The sequence below is a fragment of the Rhinoraja longicauda genome, chromosome 14 (genome assembly GCF_053455715.1).
Source record: "Rhinoraja longicauda isolate Sanriku21f chromosome 14, sRhiLon1.1, whole genome shotgun sequence".
Taxonomy (NCBI): domain Eukaryota; kingdom Metazoa; phylum Chordata; class Chondrichthyes; order Rajiformes; family Arhynchobatidae; genus Rhinoraja; species Rhinoraja longicauda.
In genome coordinates, this window is record NC_135966.1 from 10,977,756 (window position 1) to 11,002,069 (window position 24,314).

At 44.7% G+C, this 24,314-nt stretch overlaps 1 protein-coding gene across 1 annotated transcript in view; it reads left to right on the forward strand.

Annotated features, from left to right (window-relative positions):
- Positions 1–21,693, forward strand: part of tgfbi (transforming growth factor, beta-induced) — a 75,817-nt gene extending 54,124 nt beyond the window's left edge. Inside the window, exons 9-17 of the mRNA XM_078411407.1 lie at positions 1,278–1,415; positions 5,933–6,078; positions 9,075–9,211; positions 12,876–13,006; positions 15,030–15,145; positions 16,508–16,610; positions 18,208–18,287; positions 20,010–20,034; positions 20,315–21,693. Of these exons, the coding sequence (XP_078267533.1) occupies positions 1,278–1,415; positions 5,933–6,078; positions 9,075–9,211; positions 12,876–13,006; positions 15,030–15,145; positions 16,508–16,610; positions 18,208–18,287; positions 20,010–20,034; positions 20,315–20,349 (911 nt within the window). The 3' untranslated portion in view covers positions 20,350–21,693. The remainder of the gene's footprint in view (positions 1–1,277; positions 1,416–5,932; positions 6,079–9,074; positions 9,212–12,875; positions 13,007–15,029; positions 15,146–16,507; positions 16,611–18,207; positions 18,288–20,009; positions 20,035–20,314) is intronic.
- Positions 21,694–24,314: the final 2,621 nt, after the last annotated feature.

The window sequence follows — 24,314 nt, forward strand, 5'->3', positions numbered from 1 at the left end:
TTAGTATTCTCAACTAAGTTAGGTAAAACATAAACTCTAGTTTACTTCCATACCCACCTCGATGGAGATCAAGCATGTTTTGGTATTCCACGTTGACTCATCGTAGCAAGAAGTCTCCTGCTTAGCCACTCCCCTGGGATTGAGAACACCTCGTTTCCTTTCCTGTTCTGAGGAGCAGAAGATGATTCCTCATGAATTCTTTTGAATTGGGATTTCCTTTGCACATTGGATTCCGCACAGATTCCAAGGAGGCAAAGGCAAGGTGGTCAAGGAGCAGGCACGGATTCAGTGCGCACGTGCATATAAACAAGCACACCTTCTCACCCCCTCAGTTTGGAAACAATTTAGTTTAGTTTATCAGTTTAGTTTAGTGATACAGCGAAGAACCAGGCCCTTTGGCCCACCGAGTCCGTGCCGACCAGCGATCACCCCGTACCCTTGCACTACCCTACACACCAGGGACAACTTACCATTTTACTGAAGCCAATGAGCCTGCAAAGCTGTACATCTTTGGAGTGTGGGAGGAGACCGGAGCACCCAGAGAAAACCCACACGGTCACGGGGAGAACGCATAAACTCTGTACAGACAAGCACCCATAGTCAGGATCGAACCCAGGTCTCTGGCGCTGTAAGTCAGCAACTCTACTGCTGCGCCACCGTGCCGCTCTTGATTGGAAACATACTTGGTCCCAATACATGGGCACTGCATTCATCTGTATTTGCTCAATTAAGTCATCTTAGAAATAACCTTTTGGCTGTAGGGATGCAGTTTCTTGTGCAAATCTGTTTGCAAATGCATCGAGTTAAATGTCTCACGATTGTAGGATCTGCAACAGAAATTAAAAAAAACAGCAAACTTTTTCATTTTTAAAATCTTTAAGTAAATTCTCTCACAACCCTCCCTTAGGTGAGGTGCGTAAACTACCTGGTTCAGGAATTGAAAAGATAGAGAACGCTCATGTGCGATGTAGATGGATGCACAAGAGCTACACTATGAAAGACAGTTGACAAGAAGTGTCGCGACCCGAAACCTCACCCATTCCTTCTCTCCAGAGATGCTGCCTGTCCCACTGAGTTACTCCAGCATTTTGTGTCTACCTTCGGTTTTGAACCAGCTTCCGTACAGACAAGCACCCGTGGTCGGGATCGAACCCGGGTCTCCGGCGCTGTGAGGCAGCAACTCTAACGCTGCGCCACTGTGAAGTGTCTATGTGTTTGTAAGCATTTTTATTTTCTGCATTTGTTATTTTGAATGATTTGTCTTGACTGCTTTACAGCTAAGACCCTCTTGGAATTGACTGAAAAGCCTGGTGTCACCAAAATCGGCGGCCTCTTCAAGCAAACTGGTCTGACCACCCATCTGGAGAAAGAAGAGCCTTTAACTCTTCTTGCTCCTCAGGATCTTGCTTTCAAGGGTAAGTGGAAACTGGTCACCGCTTGCATCATGAGTTAAACAAGTTGACTATTTATTTTAACACTAAAACTATAAAGCAAGGTTTCCAACAAAAACTTTAACAGATCAGTGTAATTATCAGTCTTAACACTAGAAATCCCTGTGCATAGAATGAAGGGTCACCCCATTGAAAGTTACAGAATAGTGAAGGGCCTGGATAGAGTGAACGTGGAGAGGATGTTTCCACTAATGGGACAGTCTAGGACCAGAGGGCACAGCCTCAGAGTAAAAGGACGCACCTTTAGAAAGGAGATGGGGAGGAATTTCTTCATGCAGAGGGTGGTGAATCTGTGGATTTGGTGGGTTGAAGGCTCTGTTTCCCTGCTGGATCTAACAAAACCAAAGGCCACCCTGATTCCTCAGCACAGTGGTCTGGCCCTGCTGGTGTCATTCCCCTTCACAAGGGGGACAGGGTGGGGGCATAGTGGGGCGTATAGCCAGCTCCGTCTACAAAACAACACAAGGGATCATTTGATAAGCCACATCCCAGCTTAACAAATGGTCAGACCCATCAAAACCATAGTGCGTTAGAATTCGTAGGAAAGAACCGCTAATGCTGGTTTAAATCGAAGGTAGACACAAAATGCTGGAGCAACTCAGCGGGACAGGCAGCATCTCTGGAGTGAAGAAGAAGGGTCTGAAGAAGGGTCTCAACCCGAAACGTCACCCATTCCTTCTCTCCAGAGATGCTGCCTGTCCCGCTGGGTTACTCCAGCATTTTGTGTCTACCATGCTTTAGAATTGACCCGACATACAGAAATAGAGTCATACAATATTGAAACAGGCCCTTCGGCCCAACCTGTCCATGCCAACCGACATGCTCCAGCTACACTAACCCCACCAGCCTACTGTTGGCCCATATTCCTCCAAAACTACCCTGTCCATGTATCTGTCTAAATGTTGCGATAGTTCCCGCCTCAGTTACCTCCTCCAGCAGCTGGTTCCATACACCCACCATCCTTTGTGTAAAGAAAGTTACCCCTCAGGTTCCCATTAAATCTTTCCCCCCCCCCCTCACCTTAAACCTATGTGCTCCGATTCTTGACATTTCAACGTTAATGGTTTACAAAGTCCCTCAAAACATGAAAACAGGAAGCTTAATAATTTCACATTTGTTCTGTGCAAATTATTCTTTGTTGTGATACAGTTGGATTGTGATTCAAAACCACAATTGACTCATGATTTTCTTTTTAATTATATAATGAATCACCATTCATCTTTTAAAAAACAATCTGGTGCCTTTTGATTTTCGTGATTTGTTTAGTGCTTTTAATTGCTCCTTTGATTTTTTGCTGTAAACCCTTGTGGTGTGTTGTTCAGATTGAATAACATGTTTGTGAAACCCTTCAGATGTCCCACCCATTTCCATATATCAGACACTGAAAGTAGTTGGTTTTAATGGTAATCTCATGTAAATATACACTAGTCAAAAATGTTCATGCCTTGTGGAATAAAATCCGTTATCCTGGGATCGTTCTGATCGCTTGTTCAAAAATCGTTCCAATTAATTTGACCAAAATATCTTTGTTCCCACTGAGACATCATTTATATTTTATAAACTTGCAAAACATATAATGTTGTCTCAGAATGTTCAGCAGTTCTGGGTCGACAATTCTTTCATCTGTTAGTCGGTAAGATTTGCAGTGATTAAAACATAGAACAGCAGCTGCTGGTTAGGACATAACGGTCATAAGTGATAGGAGTAGAACTAGGCCATTCGACCCATCAAGTCTACTCCGCCATTCAATCATGGCTGATCTGCAGTATCTCTCCCTCCTAACCCCATTCTCCAGCCTTCTCCCCATAACCTCTGACACCTGTACTAATCAAGAATCTATCTATCTCTGCCTTAAAAATATCCACTGACTTGGCCTCCACAGCCTTCTGTGGCAAAGAATTCCACAGATTCGCCTGCCTCTGATTTTAATTCAGAGCAGTTTTGCTGCCTCTGTCTATGGGGGAATCCATTTGCAGTGCCTTTAACAGCCTAATGGATTCCCTGGCACTTTGAACTTCAACAGAAATCCATACTTTGTAACTCCTGGTGTCTGTTATCCCCAGTGGCCCATCCATTTGAAATGAATGTGCAATGCTGCAAGGTAACACAACATTTGATGATTAGTTGCATCGTGCAGGACAAGTTTTTCCCCCTTGACTACTTTGTTTACAACAGGCCAGGAATGAACTATCCCCAGCCGAATAAGATGTCTGACTCAGAGACTTGTTAAATGACCAAAAAAACTGTTCCTGATTTTGAGGTGATCTATCTTTACCTGAGATTGGGAGAATGTATGAACTTTAACGTGAACGTAATAGTGCAATGGCGCATCGGTAGAGTTGCTGCCTTACAGCGCCAGAGACCTTGGTTCGATCCTGACTGCGGTTGCTGTCTGTATGGAGTTTATACGTCTCCCTGTGACTGCATGGGTTATCTCCGTGTGCTCCGGTTTCCTCTCACACTGCAAAGACGTACAGGTTTATAGGTTAAATGGCTTTGGTGAAGATTGTAAATTGTCCCTAGTGTGTATAGGATAGTGCTAGTGTACGGGGTTATCAATTTAGCCCGTACACTAGGACATGGTGGGCCGAAGAGCCCGTTTCCGCACTATCTCTAAAGTCTAAAGTAAAGGCTGACACAATGATGTCCTCACTCCCCCTCCATCAGTGTTATGAGCTGAGAATCACAATCATTGCAGAGATCAGTCTGATGAGGTATAACCGGATAACAGAGCATATCACACTATTCAACTGCCTGCTGTCTTACTGATCAATCCACTAACATATTACATAGATACATAGAAAATAGGTGCAGGAATAGGCCAATCGATCCGTTCGAGCCAGCACCGCCATTCAATGTGTTCATGGCTGATCATCCACAATCAGTATCCCGTTCCTGCCTTCTCCCCATATCCTTTGATTCTGCTAGCCCCAAGAGCTCTATCTAACTCTCTTTTGAAAGCATCCAATGAATCGGCCTCCACGGCCTGTGAGGCAGAGGATTCCACAAATTCACAACTCTGGGTGAAAAAGTTTTTCCTCATCTCAGTTCTAAATGGCCTACCCCTTATTCTTAAACTGCGACCGCTGGTTCTGGACTCCCCCAACATTGGGAACATGTTTCCTGCATCTAGCGTGTCCAATCCCTTCATAATCTTATATGTTTCAAATAGATGCCGCCTGGCCCGCTGAGTTACTCCAGCACATTGTGTATTTTTTAAGGACGGGTAGAACCTCAGCACACGGAGAGACTTGGTGTTTATGCACTTCGGTTCTATGTGCACCTTGATACAGCCAAATGCAAAGATAGCCATCAGGACCGTTGAGTGTACCTTGTCCCCTGCCCTCTGGTGACTAGTTTAGTTTATTACTATCGTCACGCGTACAGTGAAAAGCCTTTTTTCTGCGTGCTATCCAGTTAACGAAGAACAAAGGGGGACCTGGCTTGGGGGGGGGGGGGGTCGCGCCGAGAACAAAGTGGGACCATTGGGAACTACAATGAACACATGTAACTTCATCGGCGCCCTATACATAGCGACTCTTTGCATACTTGTGTACGGTATGTAAAACAAAGAATTTCACTGTGACATGTTACATGTGTTTAGTTTTAGTTTAGAGATAGGCGCAGAAACACCGACCATCGATCCCCACACATTAACATTACCCTACACACTAGGAACAATCTACATTTATACCTAGCTAATTAACCTACAAACCTGTAGGCCTTTGGAGTGTGGGAGGAAAGCGAAGATCTCAAAGAAAACCAATGCAGGTCACGGGGGGAATGTACAAACCCTGTACAGACAGCACCCGTAGTCAGGATTGAACCCGGGTCTCTGGCGCTGTGAGTGCAGTAGCGCAGCAACTCTACCGCTGCGCCACCGTGCTGCCCTATGTGATATGATGATCATGTGATAATAAAGCATCAATCAATCAATCATATATGATTCCGATCAAGCTGTCCAGTGTCCAGATACAGGATAAAAGGAATAATGTTTAGTGCAAGATAAAGTCCAGTAAAGTCCGAGTAAAGGTAGTTAGACAACAGACAATAGGTGCAGGAGTAGGCCATTCGGCCCTTCGAGCCAGCACCGCCATTCAATGTGATCATGGCTGATCATTCTCAATCAGTACCCCGTCCCTAGGGGAAATTTACAATTTTACCAAAGCGATTTAGCCTACAAAACCTGCATGTCTTTGGAGTGTAGGAAGAAACCGGAGCTCCCAGAGAAAACCCACGCAGTCACGGGGAGAACGCACAAACTCCATACAGACAGCACCCATAGTCGGGATCGAACCTGGGTCGCTAGCGATGTGAGACAGCAACTCTACCACTGCGCCACCGTGCCGCTCACCATGGTCATGTTCTTCCTGTAGACATGGTTAGAACAGGAACACAAGCAGGTTCGCAAATAGATTTGGCGTGGAAAATTGTCTGAGTGAAATACTGCATCTAATGTTTTCTGCTGTGTTTTTACGTAGATGAAACGATGGTTGTCAATGCAGATCTACGCAATCTACTGCTGGACCATATCGTGAAGAATCAACTCGCATCTAAATACATGTACGATGGGCAGATACTTGATACCTTGAGCGGCAAAAAGCTCAGAGTCTTTGTTTATCGTAACGTATGTATTCATTTTTTCCCCAAAAATTTTAATGTGCATCACTGTTCAGTTTAGTTTAGAGATAAGGCGTGGAAACAAGCCCCTCGGACTGATCAGGATCCCCGCATACGAGCACTATCCTACATACTAGGGACAATTTACCAAAGCTAATTAACCTATTTGGAAAGATGTCATCAAATCGGAAAGGGAGCAGAGACAATTTGTGAGGATGTTACCTGAAATGGAGGGCTTGAGTTTCACTTCAAAGCCTGGTGCTTAGACTCTAGGCCGATACTGCACTGAACGGCGACTAAAATCAAAACTGTCTTTTGGAATGGAGGGGGTGGGACGGTGGCGCAGCGGTAGAGTTGCTGCCTTACAACGCTTACAGCGTCGGAGACCCGGGTTCGATCCTGACTACAGAGTTTGTATATTCTCCCCGTGACCCGTGTGGGTTTTCTCTGTGAGCTCCGGTTTCCTCTCACACGTACAGGTTTGTAGGTTAATTGGCATGGTATATATATGAAAATTGTCCCTAGTGTGTGTAGGATAGTGTTAATGTGGTCGATGCGGACTCGGTGGGCTAAAGGCCCTGTTTCCGTGCTATATCTCTAAACTAAACTAAACAAAAGAGGTTGATTAGTCTGCTCCTTTGCATGGATATAGAAGAGCACTTTTCGAACCCTCAGTTCCTCCGACTCCTTCCACCAAGTCAATTTTATACCCATTTTGGTTGCTCTCCCTGGATCCCGTGATCCCAGGGGAATTGAGAACCAGAGGACAGTTTTAAGGTGAGGGGAGGAAGGTTTAATAGGAACCTGAGGGGTAACTTTTTTACACAAAGGGTGGTGGGTGCATGGAACGAGCTGCTGGAGGAGGTGGTTGAGGCTGGTACTATGCAACGTTTAAGAAACATTTAGACAGGTTCATGGATAGGATAGGTTTAGAGGGATATGGATCAAATGCATACAGGTGGGACTAGTGTAGATGGGACATGTAGGTCGGTGTGGGCAAGTTGGGCCGATGGGCTTGTTTCCACGCTGTATCACTCTATGACTAACTCATCTCATGGAGATATCTTGCCAAAGCCTTGCTAAACGTCATGTAAATGTTTCCTATCCTGTTCTTATCAACCTAAATGGTGGATCCAAAGGCGTTAGTGATGTTGGGCCAGAATGCTGGAAAGAAAATACAAGGGGAAAGAATGAAAGGGGAACCCTTGCATTCCCTCCATCTCTCCATCCCTCCCCCACGCTAGTCGTTGCACTAGTTTCACTGTCATCCTGTTGAGTTTCATTGTCTGTCGAACTCATTTTCACCCAGCCCACAGCCAACAATGGCCTGTTTCCTTTATCATAGTCTCCTTTTTTGCATATCCTTCATTCATTTGTTCTATATCTCTCTATATCACAGTCTCTATCTCTCATTTCCCTGTCCCCTGATTCTCAGTCTGAAGAAGGGTCTGGAATCGAAACGTCACCTATTCCTTTACTCCAGAGATGCTGTCTGACCCGCTGAGTTTCTCCAGCTTTTTGTGCATATCTTCGGTTTAAACCGGCATCCCTCGTTCTTTCCTCCACAAGAATGTCCCTACTCTTTTTCCAAAAGTGCCCTTCTACATTCACGCAAAGGAGCAGACTTCTCAACCTCTCGTCATGATTTTAGTTGTCACTTCGTGCAGCATCAACCTAGATTCTAAGCACAAAGCTTTGGAACGCAAAATCTACTGCCTCAATAATAGTGCCAATTACATCTAAACATCAGATGTTGATGGTAGTTGTATCAAGAACAGATGTCTGACACATTAAGGGTAGATAACGAGTTCATGAATATCCGGTAAATTACAAATAATTTGAAACTAGAAATAAATGTATCCCATTTCACTGAGATTTTGATTTAGTGATTAGCAGGTTCCATTGTGGCATGACTCATGTGCCATCCTTGTTCATCATGATTGACATTCATATATATTCAAGAGTATAAAAATCATTCCATCACATATTCATGAATGAGGTAAGAATTTGGGGCTGATATTGAGAAGGTGGGAGACAGACACAAAATGCTGGAGTAACTCAACGGGTCGGGCAGCATCGCTGGAGAGAAGGAATGGGTGACATTTCAGGTCGGGACCCTTCTTCAGACTTGAACTGAGAATATGGAAGCAGTTAAACATAAACTATTACATTTGATAACTTTTCAAATCCTCCTGGAGGATTGCACTCATGAGGTCTTGTCATCCCAACAATTTCCCACTGATCAGGCCATGAGTGATGTTGACCACGTCTTGCTGCGTGTAGGCATGGCAGTTTCGTTCTCTGCAGAGGGTTGAAGAAGTTAAATATCGCAAATCCATGCTCATCTTTGAGCACACAGTTCAAGGTCGTTAATGATGAGGTTGAACATGGTTAGACCCTTAGAGACTGCTCTGATGAACTCCAGTGCAATCCGAAGAAGGGTCCCGACCAAAATGTTTGTCCATTCCCTCCACAGATGCTGCCTGACCCCCTGAGTTCCTCCAGTACTTAGTGCTTTGCTCAAGTTTCCAACATCTGCTGCTCCTTGTGTCTCCACTGTTGTTGTCCTAGGGGTGAGATGACTGGTCTGAAACAGTGACACCAGTTCTTAAGAAGAATTTTCCAATGGGCTGGACACATGTGATTACACAGAACTAGTGTGACCCAGGTTTGATCCTGACCTCGGGTGCTATCAGTGGGAAGTTTGCATGTTCTTCCTGTGACTGCGTAGGTTTCCTCCCAAATCCCAAAGCCGCGGGTGTTTGCAGGTTAACTGGCATCTCTAAATTGCTCCTCGTGTGTAGGTAAGTGAATACAAAAGTGGGATAACATAGAACTACTGGGAAGGTGTGACCAATGGTTGGCGTGGACTCGGTGGGCCGAAGGGCCTGATTCCATGCTGTGTCTTTCCATCAATCTTTCAAAAATTCTAGGATTACCATATGTTTGAGTTAGGACACGTAAAAATGTCTTCTGACCTGAGGAATTCTTTGTTTGTTTAAGGCTTTGTGCGTGGAAAACACATGTATTGCTGCACATGACAGAAGAGGGAGATTTGGTACCATGATGATAATGGACAAGATACTAACCCCTCCCGTCGGCACCATTATGGACATGCTGAAAGCTGATGACCGCTTCAGGTATGCAGTTATATAAAAAACAAAGTTTAATTTAGTTTAGTTTATTGTCACATGTACCGAGGTACAGTCAAAAGCTTTTTAGTTGTGTGCTATTCCGTCAATGGAAAGACTCTGCATGATTACTATCATGGGCATGGGCATGATTACTATCATGATTACTATCATGATTACTATCATGGTGGTGCAGCGGTAGAGTTGCTGCCTTACAGCGCCAGAGACCTGGGTTCAATCCCAACTACAGATGCTTGTCTGTACGGAGTTTGTACGTTCTCCCCGTGACCTGCGTGGGTTTCTCCGAGATCTTTGGTTTCCTCCCACACTCCAAAGACGTACAGGTTTATAGGTTAATTGGCTTGGTATACAATGTAAAATTGTCCCTAGTGTGTGTAGGGTAGTGTTAATGTGCGGGGATCGTTGGTCAGTGCAGACTAGGTGGGCCGAAGGGCCTGTTCCCTCACTGTATCTCTGAATTAAACTAAAGTTGCATGCTATCCAGTCGGCGGAAAATCTGATTACAATCAAGCCGTCCACAGTGTACAGATACTGGATGAAGGGAATAACATTTAGCACAAGATACAGTCCAGTAATGTCATAGAGTCCTACAGCACAGAAAGAGGCCCTTCGGCCCATCATGTTCGCGCCGCCCATTACCAAACACAGTCTAATTTTAATCCCATTTTCCCGCATTTGGACCGTAGCCCTGAATGTTGTAGCATTTCAAGTGCCCATCCAAATGCCTCTTAAACGTTGTGAGTGTTCCCGCCTCCACCACCACCCCAGGCAGCGAGTTCCAGACTCCAACCACCCTCTGGGTGAAAAAGTTCTTTCTCACATCCCCCCGAAACCACCCTCCCCTTACCCTGTATCTATGTCCCCTCGTTGTTGAACCTTCCACCAGTGGAAGAAGTTCCCCGCCATCTACCTTATCTATGCCCCTCATAATCTTGTACACCTCGATCATGTCCTCTCTCAGCCTTCTCTGCTCCAGGGAAAACAACCCCAGTCTGCTCAGTCTCTCCTCATAGCCGAGGCCCTTCATCCCTGGCAGCATCCTGGTGAATCTCCTCTGCACCCTCTCCAAAGCTATCACATCCTTTCTATAATGTGGTGACCAGAACTGTACACAATACTCCAGCTGTGGCCTCACCAGTGTTCTGTACAATTCCATCATTACCCCCCTACTTTTATATTCGATGCCCCGGCTAATGAAGGCCAGTAACCCATATGCCTTTTTGACCACCCTGTCCACCTGTCCTGCTGCCTTCAAGGACTTGTGTACCTGTACTCCAAGGTCCCTCTGTACCCCTGTCTTCCCTAGGGTCCTTCCATTCATGGTGTACTCCCTCTCCAAGTTATTTCTGCCAAAGTGCATCACCTCGCACTTTTCAGGATTAAATTCCATCTGCCACGGCTCCGCCCATCTGACCATCTCATCTATATCTTCCTGCAGCTTGCAGATCCCTTCCTCGCTATTCACCACCCCCCCCTAACTTTGTGTCATCTGCAAACTTGCTGATCATGCCCTGTACGTTAACATCCAGATCATTTATGTAGATTACAAACAGTAAGGGACCCAACACCGATCCCTGCGGCACCCCACTGGACACCGGCCTCCAGTCACAGAAGCACCCTTCTACCATCACCCTCTGCCTTCTGTCACTAAGCCAGTTTTTTATCCATTTTGCCAAGGTGCCCTGGATCCCATGGGCTCTTACCTTCTTGACTAGTCTCCTGTGTGGGACCTTGTCAAAAGCCTTACTGAAATCCATGTATACCACATCCACTGCACTACCCCCATCTACCTCCTTGGTCACCCCTTCAAAAAATTCAATCAAGTTAGTCAGACACGACCTTCCCTGAACAAAGCCATGTTGACTATCCTTAATTAAACCTCGATCCTCCAAGTGAAGACTGATTCTATCCCTCAGAATCTTTTCTAGCAGCTTCCCCACCACCGATGTCAGACTCACCGGCCTGTAGTTCCCAGGTTTATTCCTACTGCCCTTTTTAAATAATGGCACCACATTAGCTATCCTCCAGTCCTCCGGTACATCCCCTGTTGCAAGAGAGGCTCTGAAAATTTGTGCCAGAGCCCCCGCAATCTCCTCCCTTGCCTCTCTCAGCATCCTGGGATACATCTCGTCAGGGCCCAGAGACTTATCCACTTTTAAGCCTGCCAGAGCCTCCAGCACCGCCTCCCTGTCAATAGCAATATGCTCAAGAACATCACAACCCTAAAGATAGTCCGAGGGTCTCCACTGAGGTAGATGGTAGGTCGGGATCGCCCTCCAGTTGTCGATGGTCTCCAATGCTCAACTTGTGACTAACAGCCAGGAAATTAAACAACTTTTAAAGCACAAATCTATGACCAAAGGAGCTAGGAGGAGTTAATGAACCTTGCAGTGATGGAAAAATACTACTGATGCTGAAAGTCTCAAATACAGGGTAAAGTCAATGACAAGACATCAGTCATAGAATACTATTGATGGATATTTGGCAGTGAGTCACTTGCTCAGCCTTTCAGTAGAATTAGATTTTAGATATACAGAATAGAAACAGGCCCTTCGGCCCACCAAGTCTGCTCCGACCAACGATCCCCCAATGCAGTAGCATTATCCGACATACCTGCACGTACTTGGAGTGTAGAAGAAAACCAGAGCACCCAGGAAAAACCCACACAATCACAGGGAGAACGCGCAAACTCCATACAGTCAGCACCCTTGGTTGGGATCGAACCCAGGACTCTGGCGCTGTAAGGTGGCAAATCTACCGCCGCGCCACCATGCCGCCCAGGTCCAACCATGTCGATCCTCATCGTCAAGATGCAACGTATAGAACTGAGAAATGAGGGGAAACGAGGGAGGGAAAAGACTTCTAATTTTATATTAAAGATAGACACAAAAAGCTGGAATAATTCAAGTGGTTGGGCAGCACCTTCGGAGAAAAGGAATAAGGTCGTGACCCTTCAGACTGAGAGTCAGAGGAAAGGGAAAGAAGAGGTATAGACGGTGAAAAAGAGAAATATAGAACAAATGAATGAAAGATATGCAAAAAAGTAATGATGATCGAGGGAAGATGGAGCCCACAATGGTTCATTGTTGGCTGTAGGGCTAGGTGATAACGAGTTATACAGACAATAAAACTCAACACAACAACAGTGAAGATAGACACAAAATGCTGGAGTAACTCAGCGGGAGAGGCAGCATCTCTGGAGAGGAATGGGTGACCTTTCGGGTCGAGACCCTTCTTCAGACTCAAGAAGGGTCTTCAGTCTGAAGAAGGGTCTCGGCCCGAAACGTCACCCATTCCTTCTCTCCAGAGAAGCTGCCTGTCCCGCTGAGTTACTCCAGCATTTTGTGTCTATCTTTGATTTAAACCAGCATCTGCACACAGGACAACCACTTCAACCACTGAAGGTCACCCCCACCCTCTGTCTCCTTTCTCTGTTTGTTTACTTATTTATCTATTTATTCACTTCCCTATGTTCTCTAAATCCCTGTAAAGCGTCTTTGAGTATATGAAAAGCGCTATATAAATGTAATGTATTATTATTATTATTATTATTAACAGTGAAACTAGTACAAGGACTAGGATGGGGGAGGGACGGAGAGAGATATATTTATATTCTCAGGTTTCATTCATTGTTCTTTGTTGATTATTGCAGCATGCTGGTGGGAGCTATCCAGACAGCAGGACTCACCGAGACCCTTAACAGGCCTGGCACCTTCACGATCTTTGCACCAACCAACGATGCCATCCATGCTCTTTCCCCAAGGGAGCAGATCAGAGTGATGGGTAAAAGCTATAGCGCGCCATCGTTTCACTTGCAATAAGGTGAAGGGGAAAAGATTCAATAGGAATCTGAGGGTAATCTTTTCACACAAAGGGTGGTGGGTATATGGAACAAGCTGCCAGAGAAGGTAGTTGAGGCAGAGACTATCCCAACTGAAACAGTTAGACAGATACATAGATTGGACAGGTTTAGAGAGATATGGGCCAAACGCAGGCAGGTGGGACTAGTGTCGTTGGGACATGTTGGCCAGCGTGGGCAAGATGGGCCTAAGGGCCTGATTCCACACTGTGTCATTCTAAGACTCTATGACTCTATAACTAAAAATATTGTCGAATATGAACAAACTCTATTCATCAGATTGCACTGCACAAGTGATGATGTGTTGAAAATAATGGAAGCCCAGAACCTAAGATAGACACAAAAAGCTGGAGTAACTCAGCGGGACAGGCAGCCGTCCAGCCCAGAACCTGTTGTCAACCCAGAGGTAGAAACAAGGAATTGCAGATGCTGGTTTACACAAAAGGACACTGTGCTGGAGTGACTGGGCGACATAGTGGCGCAGTGGTAGAGTTGCTGCCTTACAGTGCCAGAGACCCGGGTTCGATGCTGACTAGGGGAGCTGTCTGTACGGAGTTTGCACGTTATCCCTGTGATCGTGTGGGTTTTCTCCGGGTGCTCCGGTTTCCTGTCACACTCCAAAGCCGTATAGGTTTGTAGGTTAATAGGCTTCCGTAAAATGTCCCTCGTGTGTAGGATAGAGCTAGTGCATGGGTGATTGCTGGTCGACGTGGACTCGTTGAGGTGAAGGGCATGTTTCCATGCTTTATCTTTAAAATAAAAAAACTCAGCGGGTCAAGCAACATCTCTGGTGAGGTGACATTTTGGGTCAAGACCCTTTTTCTCCTTGAGAAGAAGGAAGGACCTGACCCGAAAAGTCACCCGTCCATGTTTTCTAGAGATAGTGCTTGACCTGCTGTGTTGCTCCAGCACTGCGTCCATTTAGTTAACAAAGATCCAGGTTTTCTGTAGTAACTGCTTTTAAACTTCTGCGTCACAAATCTCCCACAGGATTCAGTAGCTGGGCGAGTCTCTCTCCCCACACTTTTCCACCAGATACGGTCGCTTGTGTGTGACATGTAGTCCCAATGCCTGGGTAGAGAATCTGTGGAATTCTTTGCCACGGAAGGCCTTGGAGGCCAAGCCAGTGGATATATTTAAGGCAGAGATAGATAGATTCTTGATTAGTGCGGGTGTCAGAAGTTATGGAGAGAAAGCAGGAGAATGGGGTTAGGAGGGAGAAATAGATCAGCCATGATTGAATAGTGGAGTAGACGATGGGCCGAATGGCCCAATTCAGCTCCTATCACTAATGATCTCATGAATTAACATTGGGTTCTGCAGTCTGTGTGGAGTATCTACGCTGGGGAACTTGTGTAAATGGGACATGTTGGTCACGAACAGTGAAAAAACTCTTTGGACATTCTCAGCCGATTTACGTACATTCATTAGCATTGCCTATGGTAGTGTTGACAGAACTATCATTATACCAGGCACCCTTGCCACTCATGTGCCCCCTGGGGTGACATCCCTTCCCTTGTTAAAGGGGTGTCTCCACCTCACTGTGGAATTCACTGCCTCAGAAGGCAGTGGAGGCCAAGTCTCTGAATGCATTCAAGCGAGAGCTAGACAGAGCTCTTAAGGATAGCGGAGTCAGGGGGTATGGGGAGAAGGCAGGAACGGGGTACTGATTGAGAATGTTCAGCCATGATCACATTGAATAGTGGTGCTGGCTCGAAGGGCCGAATGGCCTACTCCTGCACCTATTGTCTATTGCCTATTGTCACCCTGCCCCCAATGTCCAGCAGCGGAAGGACCCTAGACCGTGGTCAGAATTGAAAAGATTTTTTTCCAGCATTTTCTCTCTCAACCTCACTCAGATAAGTATGTTTTGTTGAGAAGAAGTAGTTATTACAGCCCACAAAAATGCTGCTGCTGCTGCTGACGTTTTTCTTTCATCCCCTGCAGCGGATCCCACATTGTTGAAGTATCATATTGGTGAACAAATCTTGGTCAGTGGTGGCGTGGCCAGCCAGATGGTGCTGTTGAAATCCCTGCAAGGTGTCAACTTGGAAGTGGGAACAGTGAGTATTTCGTGTTACCATTCAATTCTCCCATTCAGAAGAAGGGTCTCGACCCGAAACGTCACCCATTCCTTCTCTCCAGAGATGCTCCAGCTTTTCGTGTCTGACTGGGATTACTAATTGGGAAGCGCAGTGGTTTGAGTTTGAGTTTTATTGTCACGCGCACCGAGGTACAGTGAAGTGCTTTCGTTGCGTGCTAACCAGTCAGTGGAAAGACAATACTTGATTACAATCGAGCCATCCACAGTGTGCAAAATACATGGAATAACGTGAATAGCGTTTAGTGCAAGATAAAGCCAGTAAAGTCCGGTCAAAGGTAGTCCGAGGGTCTCCAATGAGATAGATAGTAGTTCAGGACTGCTCTCTAGTTGTTGTTAGGATGGTTCAGTTCCTCGAAGTGCCATAGACCTGGATTCGATCCTGACCTTAGATGCTGTCTGTGCAGAGTTTGCACATTCTTCCTGAAACCACATAGATTTCCTCTGGTTGCTCGGGTTTCCTCCCACATCCCCAAGACATATGGTTAATTGGTATCTGTAAGTTAGCCCAAGTGTGTAGGGGGTGGATGTGAAAGTGGGATAACATGAAACTAGTATGAATAGGTGATGGATGGTTGGCGTGGGGCGGCACGGTAGCGCAGCGGTAGAGTTGCTGCTTTACAGTGAATGCAGCGCCGGAGACTCAGGTTCGATCCTGACTACGGGTGCTGCACTGTAAGGAGTTTGTACGTTCTCCCCGTGACCTGCGTGGGTTTACTCCGAGATCTTCGGTTTCCTCCCACACTCCAAAGACGTACAGGTATGTAGGTTAATTGGCTGGGTAAATGTAAAAATTGTCCCTAGTGGGTGTAGGATAGTGTTAATGTACGGGGATCACTGGGCGGCACGGACTTGGAGGGCCGAAAAGGCCTGTTTCCGGCTGTATGTATATGATGATGATGATGATGACTCGATGGGCCAAAAGGTTTGTTTCTACGCTGTATCTTTTCATCAATTCAATCAGTTCAATCAATTCGTTCAATACTACTTGGTGACACAGTGGAGTAGCGGTAGAACTACTGCCTTACAGCGCCAAAGACCCAGGTTCGATCCTGACTCCTGGTGCTGTCCCTACAGAGTTTGTACATTATCCCCGTGACCGCATGAGTTGTCTCCGGGTGCTCCGGATTCTCCCCACACTACCAAAGACATGCAGGTTTGTAGGTTAATTGGCTTCCGTAAAATTGTAAATTGTCCCAGTTGTGTAAGATAGTGTTAGTGTATGGGGAAATTGCCGGTTGGCACGGACTCGGTTGGCTAAAAGGCCTGTTTACACGCTATATCTTTCTCAAGTCTAATGTCTAAAGGCTGTGTTCTCTTTCAGAAAAATCACGTTATCAATGTAAATAAAATTCCAGTTGTGGATTCGGACCTGATGGCCACCAATGGTGTCATCCATGCCATTGATAGTGTTCTGCAGATCTCTGGTAAGCATCAGGATACGTTTAAAGAATGCAAACTATGTTATGTAATGACACCACTGTGTCTGTGGGTTACATTGAATAACACACCTAATCAAAACTGAGACAAAATACTATGGACGCTGTTAATCTGAAATAAAAACAAAAAATACTGGAAATACTGAGGCTTTACAGGTTGTGAGGTTATCCACTTTGGCGGCAAGAACAAGAAGGCAGATTATTATCTGAATGTTGTCAGATTAGGAAAAGAGGAGGTGCAACGAGACCTGGGTGTCCTTGTACATCAGTCACTGAAAGTAAGCATGCAAGTACAGCAGGCATTGAAGAAAGCAAACGGCATGTTGGCCTTCATAGCAAGAGGATTTGAGTGTAGGAGCAAGGAGGTCCTACTGCAGTTGTACAGGGCCCTGGTGAGACCCCACCTGGAGAATTGTGTGCAGTTTCGGTCTCCTAATTTGAGGAAGTACATTCTTGCTATTGAGGGAGTGCAGCGTAGGTTCACCAGGTTAATTCCCGGGATGGCGGGACTGACATATGATGAAAGAATAGATCGACTGGGCATATATTCACTGGAATTTAGAAGGATGAGAGGGGATCTTATAGAAACATACAAAATTCTTAAGGGATTGGACAGACTAGTTGTAGGAAAAATGTTCCCGATGTTGGGGGTGTCCAGAACCAGGGGTCATGTTTCTATGCTTTATAAGACGCTGGTCAGACTGTATTTGGAGTATTGTGAGCAGTTTTGGGCCCCGTATCTGTGGAAGGATGTCCTGGCTTTGGAGAGGGTCCAGAGGATGTTTACAAGAATGATCCAGGGAATTATTGGGTTAGTATTTGAAGGCGCTGGGCCTGTACTTGCTGGTGATTAGAAGGATGAGGGGGGACCTCAGTGAAACTTACCAAATAGTGAAAGGCCTGGATAGGGTTGATGCAGAGAAGATGTTTTCGCTAGTGGGAGAGTGTATGAGCGGAGAGCATAAATAGCCTCAGAATAAATGAATGTCCCTTTAGAAATACTAAAGGGACATTCAATTAAATGACTGGTCCTTGATTATACTGAGAGCCTTGCCGAGACAGCCTGAGGTGTAGATGGAATCGATGGAAGGGACGTTATTTTGTGTGATGGTCTGGGCTACGTCCACAACTCTGCAATTTCATGCGGTCTTGGATGGAGCTGTTTCGAAACCAGTTGAAATGCTTTCCTACGGAGTATGCGTCTGTAGAAGTTAGTGAGGGTTGTTGGGGACATGCCGATGAGCTTCTTAAGTCTTCTCAGGAACTGTGTTTTCTTGGGCATAAGTTTGATGTAGCTGGTCCTGGACAAATTGCTGGTGATATTTATTTTCATCATCTCTATTCAGTGCCAGTTACAGCTTTCAATTGTGAAGAAGAGAGTTGGTTCCATGTTGAGTTTGGCGTTACCTTAAAAAAATATATGATCATGGAGCTAATGGGTGCAAATGTTCGGATTTAATTTGGAATTGCAGAAGTGTACTTTTAGTTTAGAGTTGGTACATAAGCTATTATTTATTTGGCCAATGGTTTAACTCATTGGTCTATGCACCCACCTCTTAATGGAATGTTATGTTTCATTTACAAGCTGCAAGACAAACAGAAAGTCTAAATGGCATGGAGATCAGCAGTGACGATATCTTGCGTTTCAGAGTACGGCCTGCCAAGGTATGATTCAGTAAAGCTTTTCACTAAAAAATACACAAAAAAAGAGATTATTTTGTCAATACATGCTGCAGGGCAGCACAGTGGTGCAGCGGGTATAGCTGATGTTTCGCAGAACCTGAGACAGGGTTTGATCGTGATCCCAGGTGCTGTCTGCGTGGAGTTTGCACCTTCTCTCTGCGACCGTGTGGGCTTTCTCCGGGTGCTCTGGTTTCCACCCACATCCCAAAGACGTGCGGGTTTGCAGCTTAATTGGCCTTGTCGGTAAACAGCCCCTAGTGTGCAGGGAGTGGTTAAGTGGGATAACATAGAAAGTGGGATAACATAGTGTGGACTCGGTGGGCCGAAGTGCCTGTTTCCATGCTGTATTTTTCAATCAATCAATCATTACAGAAAACATTATCAATTCACAAGGCCTGTATAATTATGCCAACTAATCCAATGCAGTCTATGAATCAAAAGTCAAGTGTTTGGTAAGAAACATTTACTGGGTATTGGGTCGGGTGCACCATCTCCAAACAGATCACAACATGAATCCGCGTAATAAGCCAGCCATCTCATCTTTGAAGATTGCTTGGTGTAACTATTTGATAACATCCCATTTGATAACCCCTAAACAAGGTTTAGTTTAGTTTAGAGATACAACGCGGAAACAGGTCCTTCGGCCTGCCGAGTCCGTGCCAACCAGCGATCCCTACACATTACCACTACCCTACACACACTAGGGACAATTTTACATTTATGCCAAGCCAATAAACCTCCAAAAACCTGTATTTATTCACAAAATGCTGGAGTAACTCAGCAGGTCAGGCAGCATCTCGGGAGAGAAGGAATGGGTGACGTTTCAGGTCGAGACCCTTCTTCAGACTGAAGGGTCTCGACCCGAAACACCACCCATTCCTTCTCTCCCGAGATGCTGCCTGACCTGCTGAGTTACTCCAGCATTTTGTGAATAAATACCTTCGATTTGTACCAGCATCTGCAGTTATTTTCTTATCCAAAAACCTGCACATCTTTGGAGTGTGGGAGGAAACCGAAGATCTTGGAGAAAACCCACGCAGGTCACGTGGAGAAGTATAAACTCCGTACAGACAGCACCCGAAGTCAGGATTGAACCTGGGTCTCTGGCGCAGTAAGGCAGTAGCTCTACCGCTACGCCACTGTTTCTACTGCTACGCCACTCAGTTTCTCCCATGATTGAGAATAGGTAAAGGAATTGGTGAGAGGGTTTTTCCAATAATGGATGTACAGGTGCTCCTCAACTTACGATGGGGCAACGTTCTGACAAACCCATCGTAAACCGAAAATATCGTCGGTCGAAAATGCATTTAATACTCCCAGAAGGCTCCTCGCTAGCCGGCGCATGCGCCCAGGAGGCGGTTTGAGTGACGCTGCTGCAGCCGCGGCGGTGGCTAAATGTTGATCCTATGGCCGGGCTGAGGAGATAACGGGGCGGTACGGTTTCTAATGAATGTGTATGAATTTTGCATCATCGTAAAGTCGAGATATCGGAAGTGGAAGCAGCGTAAGCCGGGGGGCATCTGTACATTGAAGAGGCACTCAAAGGATAGATGAAATGTCCACAGAAGGGACAAACAGATTTGGCTTTTGATCTGCACAATCACAAGCCACAAGTGATGGACCCAACGTCCTTGAGAGTGATTCTTATTTTTTATGGACAACCTTCAGGAAAATCAAAACATAAACTTTTTTTTTGTGTTGCAGAGTCCAAGTGCCAGGATTCGAAAAGGTATGTCAAGCAACCTGAAATAATTATGATTTTAAATTTTGTGGCATCAAAACTCACTATATAGTTTTGTTATGCAACTGAATTTATTTCATTTGAAACCCGTATTGACCCATCAGCCTGAAGAAGGGTCCCGACCTGAAACGTTGCCTAATCATGATCTCCGAATATTCTGCCTGACCCGCTGAATTACTCCAGCACTTTGTCTTTTTTTCTTTGTAAACCGGCATCTGCAGTTCCTTGCATTTAATTTAAAAAACTCCGTTGTGTTTTTAAATTTCAGTTACCACAGGTGCTCATCTGAAGATAAGCAAATAGCAAGACTTGGAAAAACAGCCATTGAATCTTCCCAACTTCTGAAACGTTGAATATTGCGTCATTTTCTATCTTGAATGTTCATTAGCCATAGTATTTCATTGCCTCGTTATGATTTCACATAGCCTGCTTGTTTGTACATTTTTGTTAGTATTGAAATTGCATTGTTACTTTTTGTACACCACTTGTGATTGTATTTTGCTTTATTAACGAGGTGGAATCTTGTTTGAAGGTAGGGTGACTCGTACAAGGGAGGTAGATAACTTTAATCACCGATAGTATGGTATCTCTGCACACTTTGCATGTATACACTTAAGTGCAAACAGGTGCAACTGCTGTGTTGGTGCCTGCACATTATTCATATCTGTATTTTGCGTCAGAGTGTGTAGTTGTAAAGGTAGGATTGTGTTTCGGATGCGTTTGTGTATGTGTAGCAAATAGTTTTATTTCATTTGATACATTTGCCATTTAGCAGAATGTTTCTATGTGGATATGTCTTGCTTTCCAAAATGCCGTTATAGATAATAGCCAGCATTTATCTGCAAGGAAAGATTTTCTACAGTCTGAATAATATTGTTTCCCTTTAATATTTAGGTTTGTGTTTGAGTTTAGTTTATTATCACCTGTATCGAGGTTCAGAGGTTCATGTTGTAGGAGAGGAATTAGGCGATTCGGCTCATCAAGTCTACTCCGCCATTCAATTATGGCATCTATATTTCCCTCTCAACCCCATTCTCCTGCCTTCTCCCCAAAACACCCCTGACAACCTTATTAACCAAGAATCTGTCAAACTCCGCTTTAAAAATATCCTCCACAGCCGTCTACGGCAATGAATTCCACAGAATCACCACCCTCTGCCTAAAGAAATTCTTCCTCATCTTCTTTCTGATCTCCGTCAGTGAAAAGCTTCTGTTGCATGCTAACCAATCAGTGGAAAGACAGTACATGATTACAATCGAGCCGTCCACAGTGTACAGATTCATGGTAAAGGGAATAACGTGAATAGATAAAAGTATGAAATGTAGAGATTTGAAAGTGTAAATGCGTGATTGCAGTTCCACCTCTTTGGTTAGCACACAAAGAGTGGCCTGGGTTGGGCACCATGTAACTTCTATGATACATGTGCATGTGGTTGTGTTTATAGACTTTAATGCTTCCTAACAGTATTAAGATATTTGCATGTCACGAGCTACTGTTTGATGTTACGCTGTTTCACTTACGCTTTGGTAAGGTTAACAATATATATTTCCAAATTTGTTGGAAAATATTTTTTAACTGTGTATTTATCTTTTACAATTTCTTCTGTAATATGTTCTTAAAATGCTGTTTCCTCGAGGCATTTTCCAGCTGCCATAAAAATTTCAATTTTTTAATGAAATCTGAATCTTTATTAATTGGAGATCCAACAGTCTTATGATGGTGATACCATATTTATTGGATTGCCCTTAACAATGCTCTGTCATATAATGAGAATATTGTTCTTTGTTTGGGATGTGGTGACAGTATTTGTACTTATGCTGCGTTGAGTTTAGTGTCGAGTTACAGCGTGGAAACAGGCCAGTCGGCCCACCGAGTCGATGCCGACCAGCGATCACCCCGTACACTAACACTATCCTACGCACTAGGGACAATTTGCAATTTTACCGAAGCCAATTAACTTGCAAACACCAGTTCTATCCTGCACACAAGGGACAGATTACAGAAGCCAATTAACCTACAAACCTGCACGTCTTTGGACAGTGGGAGGAAACCAGAGCATGGTGGCGCAGCGGTAGAGTTGCTGTGTCTGTGCAGCGCTTGCAGTGCCTGAAACCTGGGTTCAATCCCGACTACGGGTGCTGTTGTATGGGGTTTGTACGTTCTCCCTGTGACCGCGAGGGTTTTCTCCGAGATCTTCGGTTTCCTCCCACACTCCAAAGACGTACAGGTTTGAGGGTTAATTGGCTTGGTATAAATGTAAATTGTCCATAGTATGTATAGAATATTATTAATGTGAGGGGATCACATTACTCGGGGCGTACTCGGTGGGTCAAAGAGCCTGTTTCCGCGCTGTATCTCTAAATTAAACTCAACTAAACACCCGGAGAAAACCCATGTGGTCACAAGGAGAAAATACAAACTCCATACTGACAGCACCTGCAGTCAGGATCGAACAGCAACACTACCACTGTGCCACCCTGTAAGCACTTTGAATTCACCATCCGATAACTCGAACAACCCCAATATACTTTAACACATCCTGGCTGGAGCAAGTACAATTGTTTCGCATCGGTAACAAATCATTTAAACAATAAAGTTAAATAATCTGCATTTCATTGCCACACATCATGATTCTAAATGGTAGACAGTTGCTTAGGATATCATCCAATTTATAAACTGAACTTCACTGTTGTGCAATTTCCCAACATTGGAACATTTAGAAATTATCTTCAGTTGTGGACCAGAGCTTTGATTAAACCAAGTGTTACTCTCGGGGTCGATAACGCCACTTCTCTCATTTTCCCAGCTGATATCTTGCAGAGTGGTTTAAATTTGTTGAGACGCAGTCAGATATTCTGTTACAATTTGAGGAATGAGAGCCATTCAAAATAAGCGTTACTTTAAGAAGATGTCAAAGTGCAAGTAGATATGTGATGGTCTTGGCATTGTGTTTGGCATAGACGTTGTGGACACAAGGGCCAGTTCCTGTGCTGCACTGTTCCATGTTCTATGTCCCATTAAACCAATCTCCACTGCCTACCTATGAACCATATCCCTCTATTTCCTGCATATCCATATGCCTATTGAACAGCCTCTTAAATCCCACTATTGTATCTTCCTCCACTACCACCCCTGGTAGCACATTCTAGGCACATACCACTCTGTGTAAAAAAATACATGTCCTGCACATCTCCTTTAAACATTCCCCTTCTTACCCTTCAGCCTTGACATTTCCATCTTTGATCAAAAGATTCTGACTGTGTACCCTAACTATGCTTCACCATCATTTTATATGCTTCTATTAGGTGTCCCTTCAGCTTCCAACTCTCTCTCTCGAGAAATCAATCCTAGTTTGTCCAACCTCTCCTTATAGCTGATACCCTCTAATGCAGGTAGCGATCTGGTAAACCTCTTCTGCATCCTCACCAAAGCCTCCAAATCCTTCCTGTAAAGGAGCAACCAGAACTGCACGCAATTCTCCAAAGGTCATAAGGCCATAAGTGATTGGAGTAGAATTATGCCGTTTGGCCCATCAAGTCCACTCCGCCAATTCAATCATGGCTGATCTATCTCTCCCTCCTAACCCCATTCTCCTGCCTTCTTCCCATAAGAACAGAACAGAACAGAATTTTATTGTCATTCGGTATAAATACCGAACGAAATAACCTCCGACACCTGTACTAATCAAAAATCTATCTATCTCTGCCTTAAAAATATCCACTGACTTGGCCTCCACAGCCTTCTGTGGTTTAACCAAAGTACTATAAAGCTGCAACATGACTTCTTAATTTAGTTTATCGTCACGTGTACCGAGGTACAGTGAAAAGCTTTTGTTGCGTGCTATCCAGTCAGCAGGAAGACAATACATGAATACAACGAGCCATTTACAGTGTATAGATACAGTACATGAAAAGGGAATAACGTTTGGTGTCCTGACTCATACTCAATGCCCTGACTGGTAAAGGCAATCATACCTTTAGGCTTTTGCGATGAAATAATCACATCTTAATAAGATTATCATCAAAATATGTGGCTGCAGTTTAAAGACAAACTCCTTTTAGTTATTGACTAAAGTTTCAATCGACTAGGATGTTTCCCATTTGTTACTTTGAAGTGAAAGTAACTACAAGATTGCTCTACATTATTCATTGCCTACTTCTTGACCGAGAGATATGCAAGCTGCTTCTAAAAGATGGCGGCACGGTGGCGCAGCGGTAGAGTTGCTGCCTTACAGCGAATGCAGCGCCGGAGACTCAGGTTCGATCCTG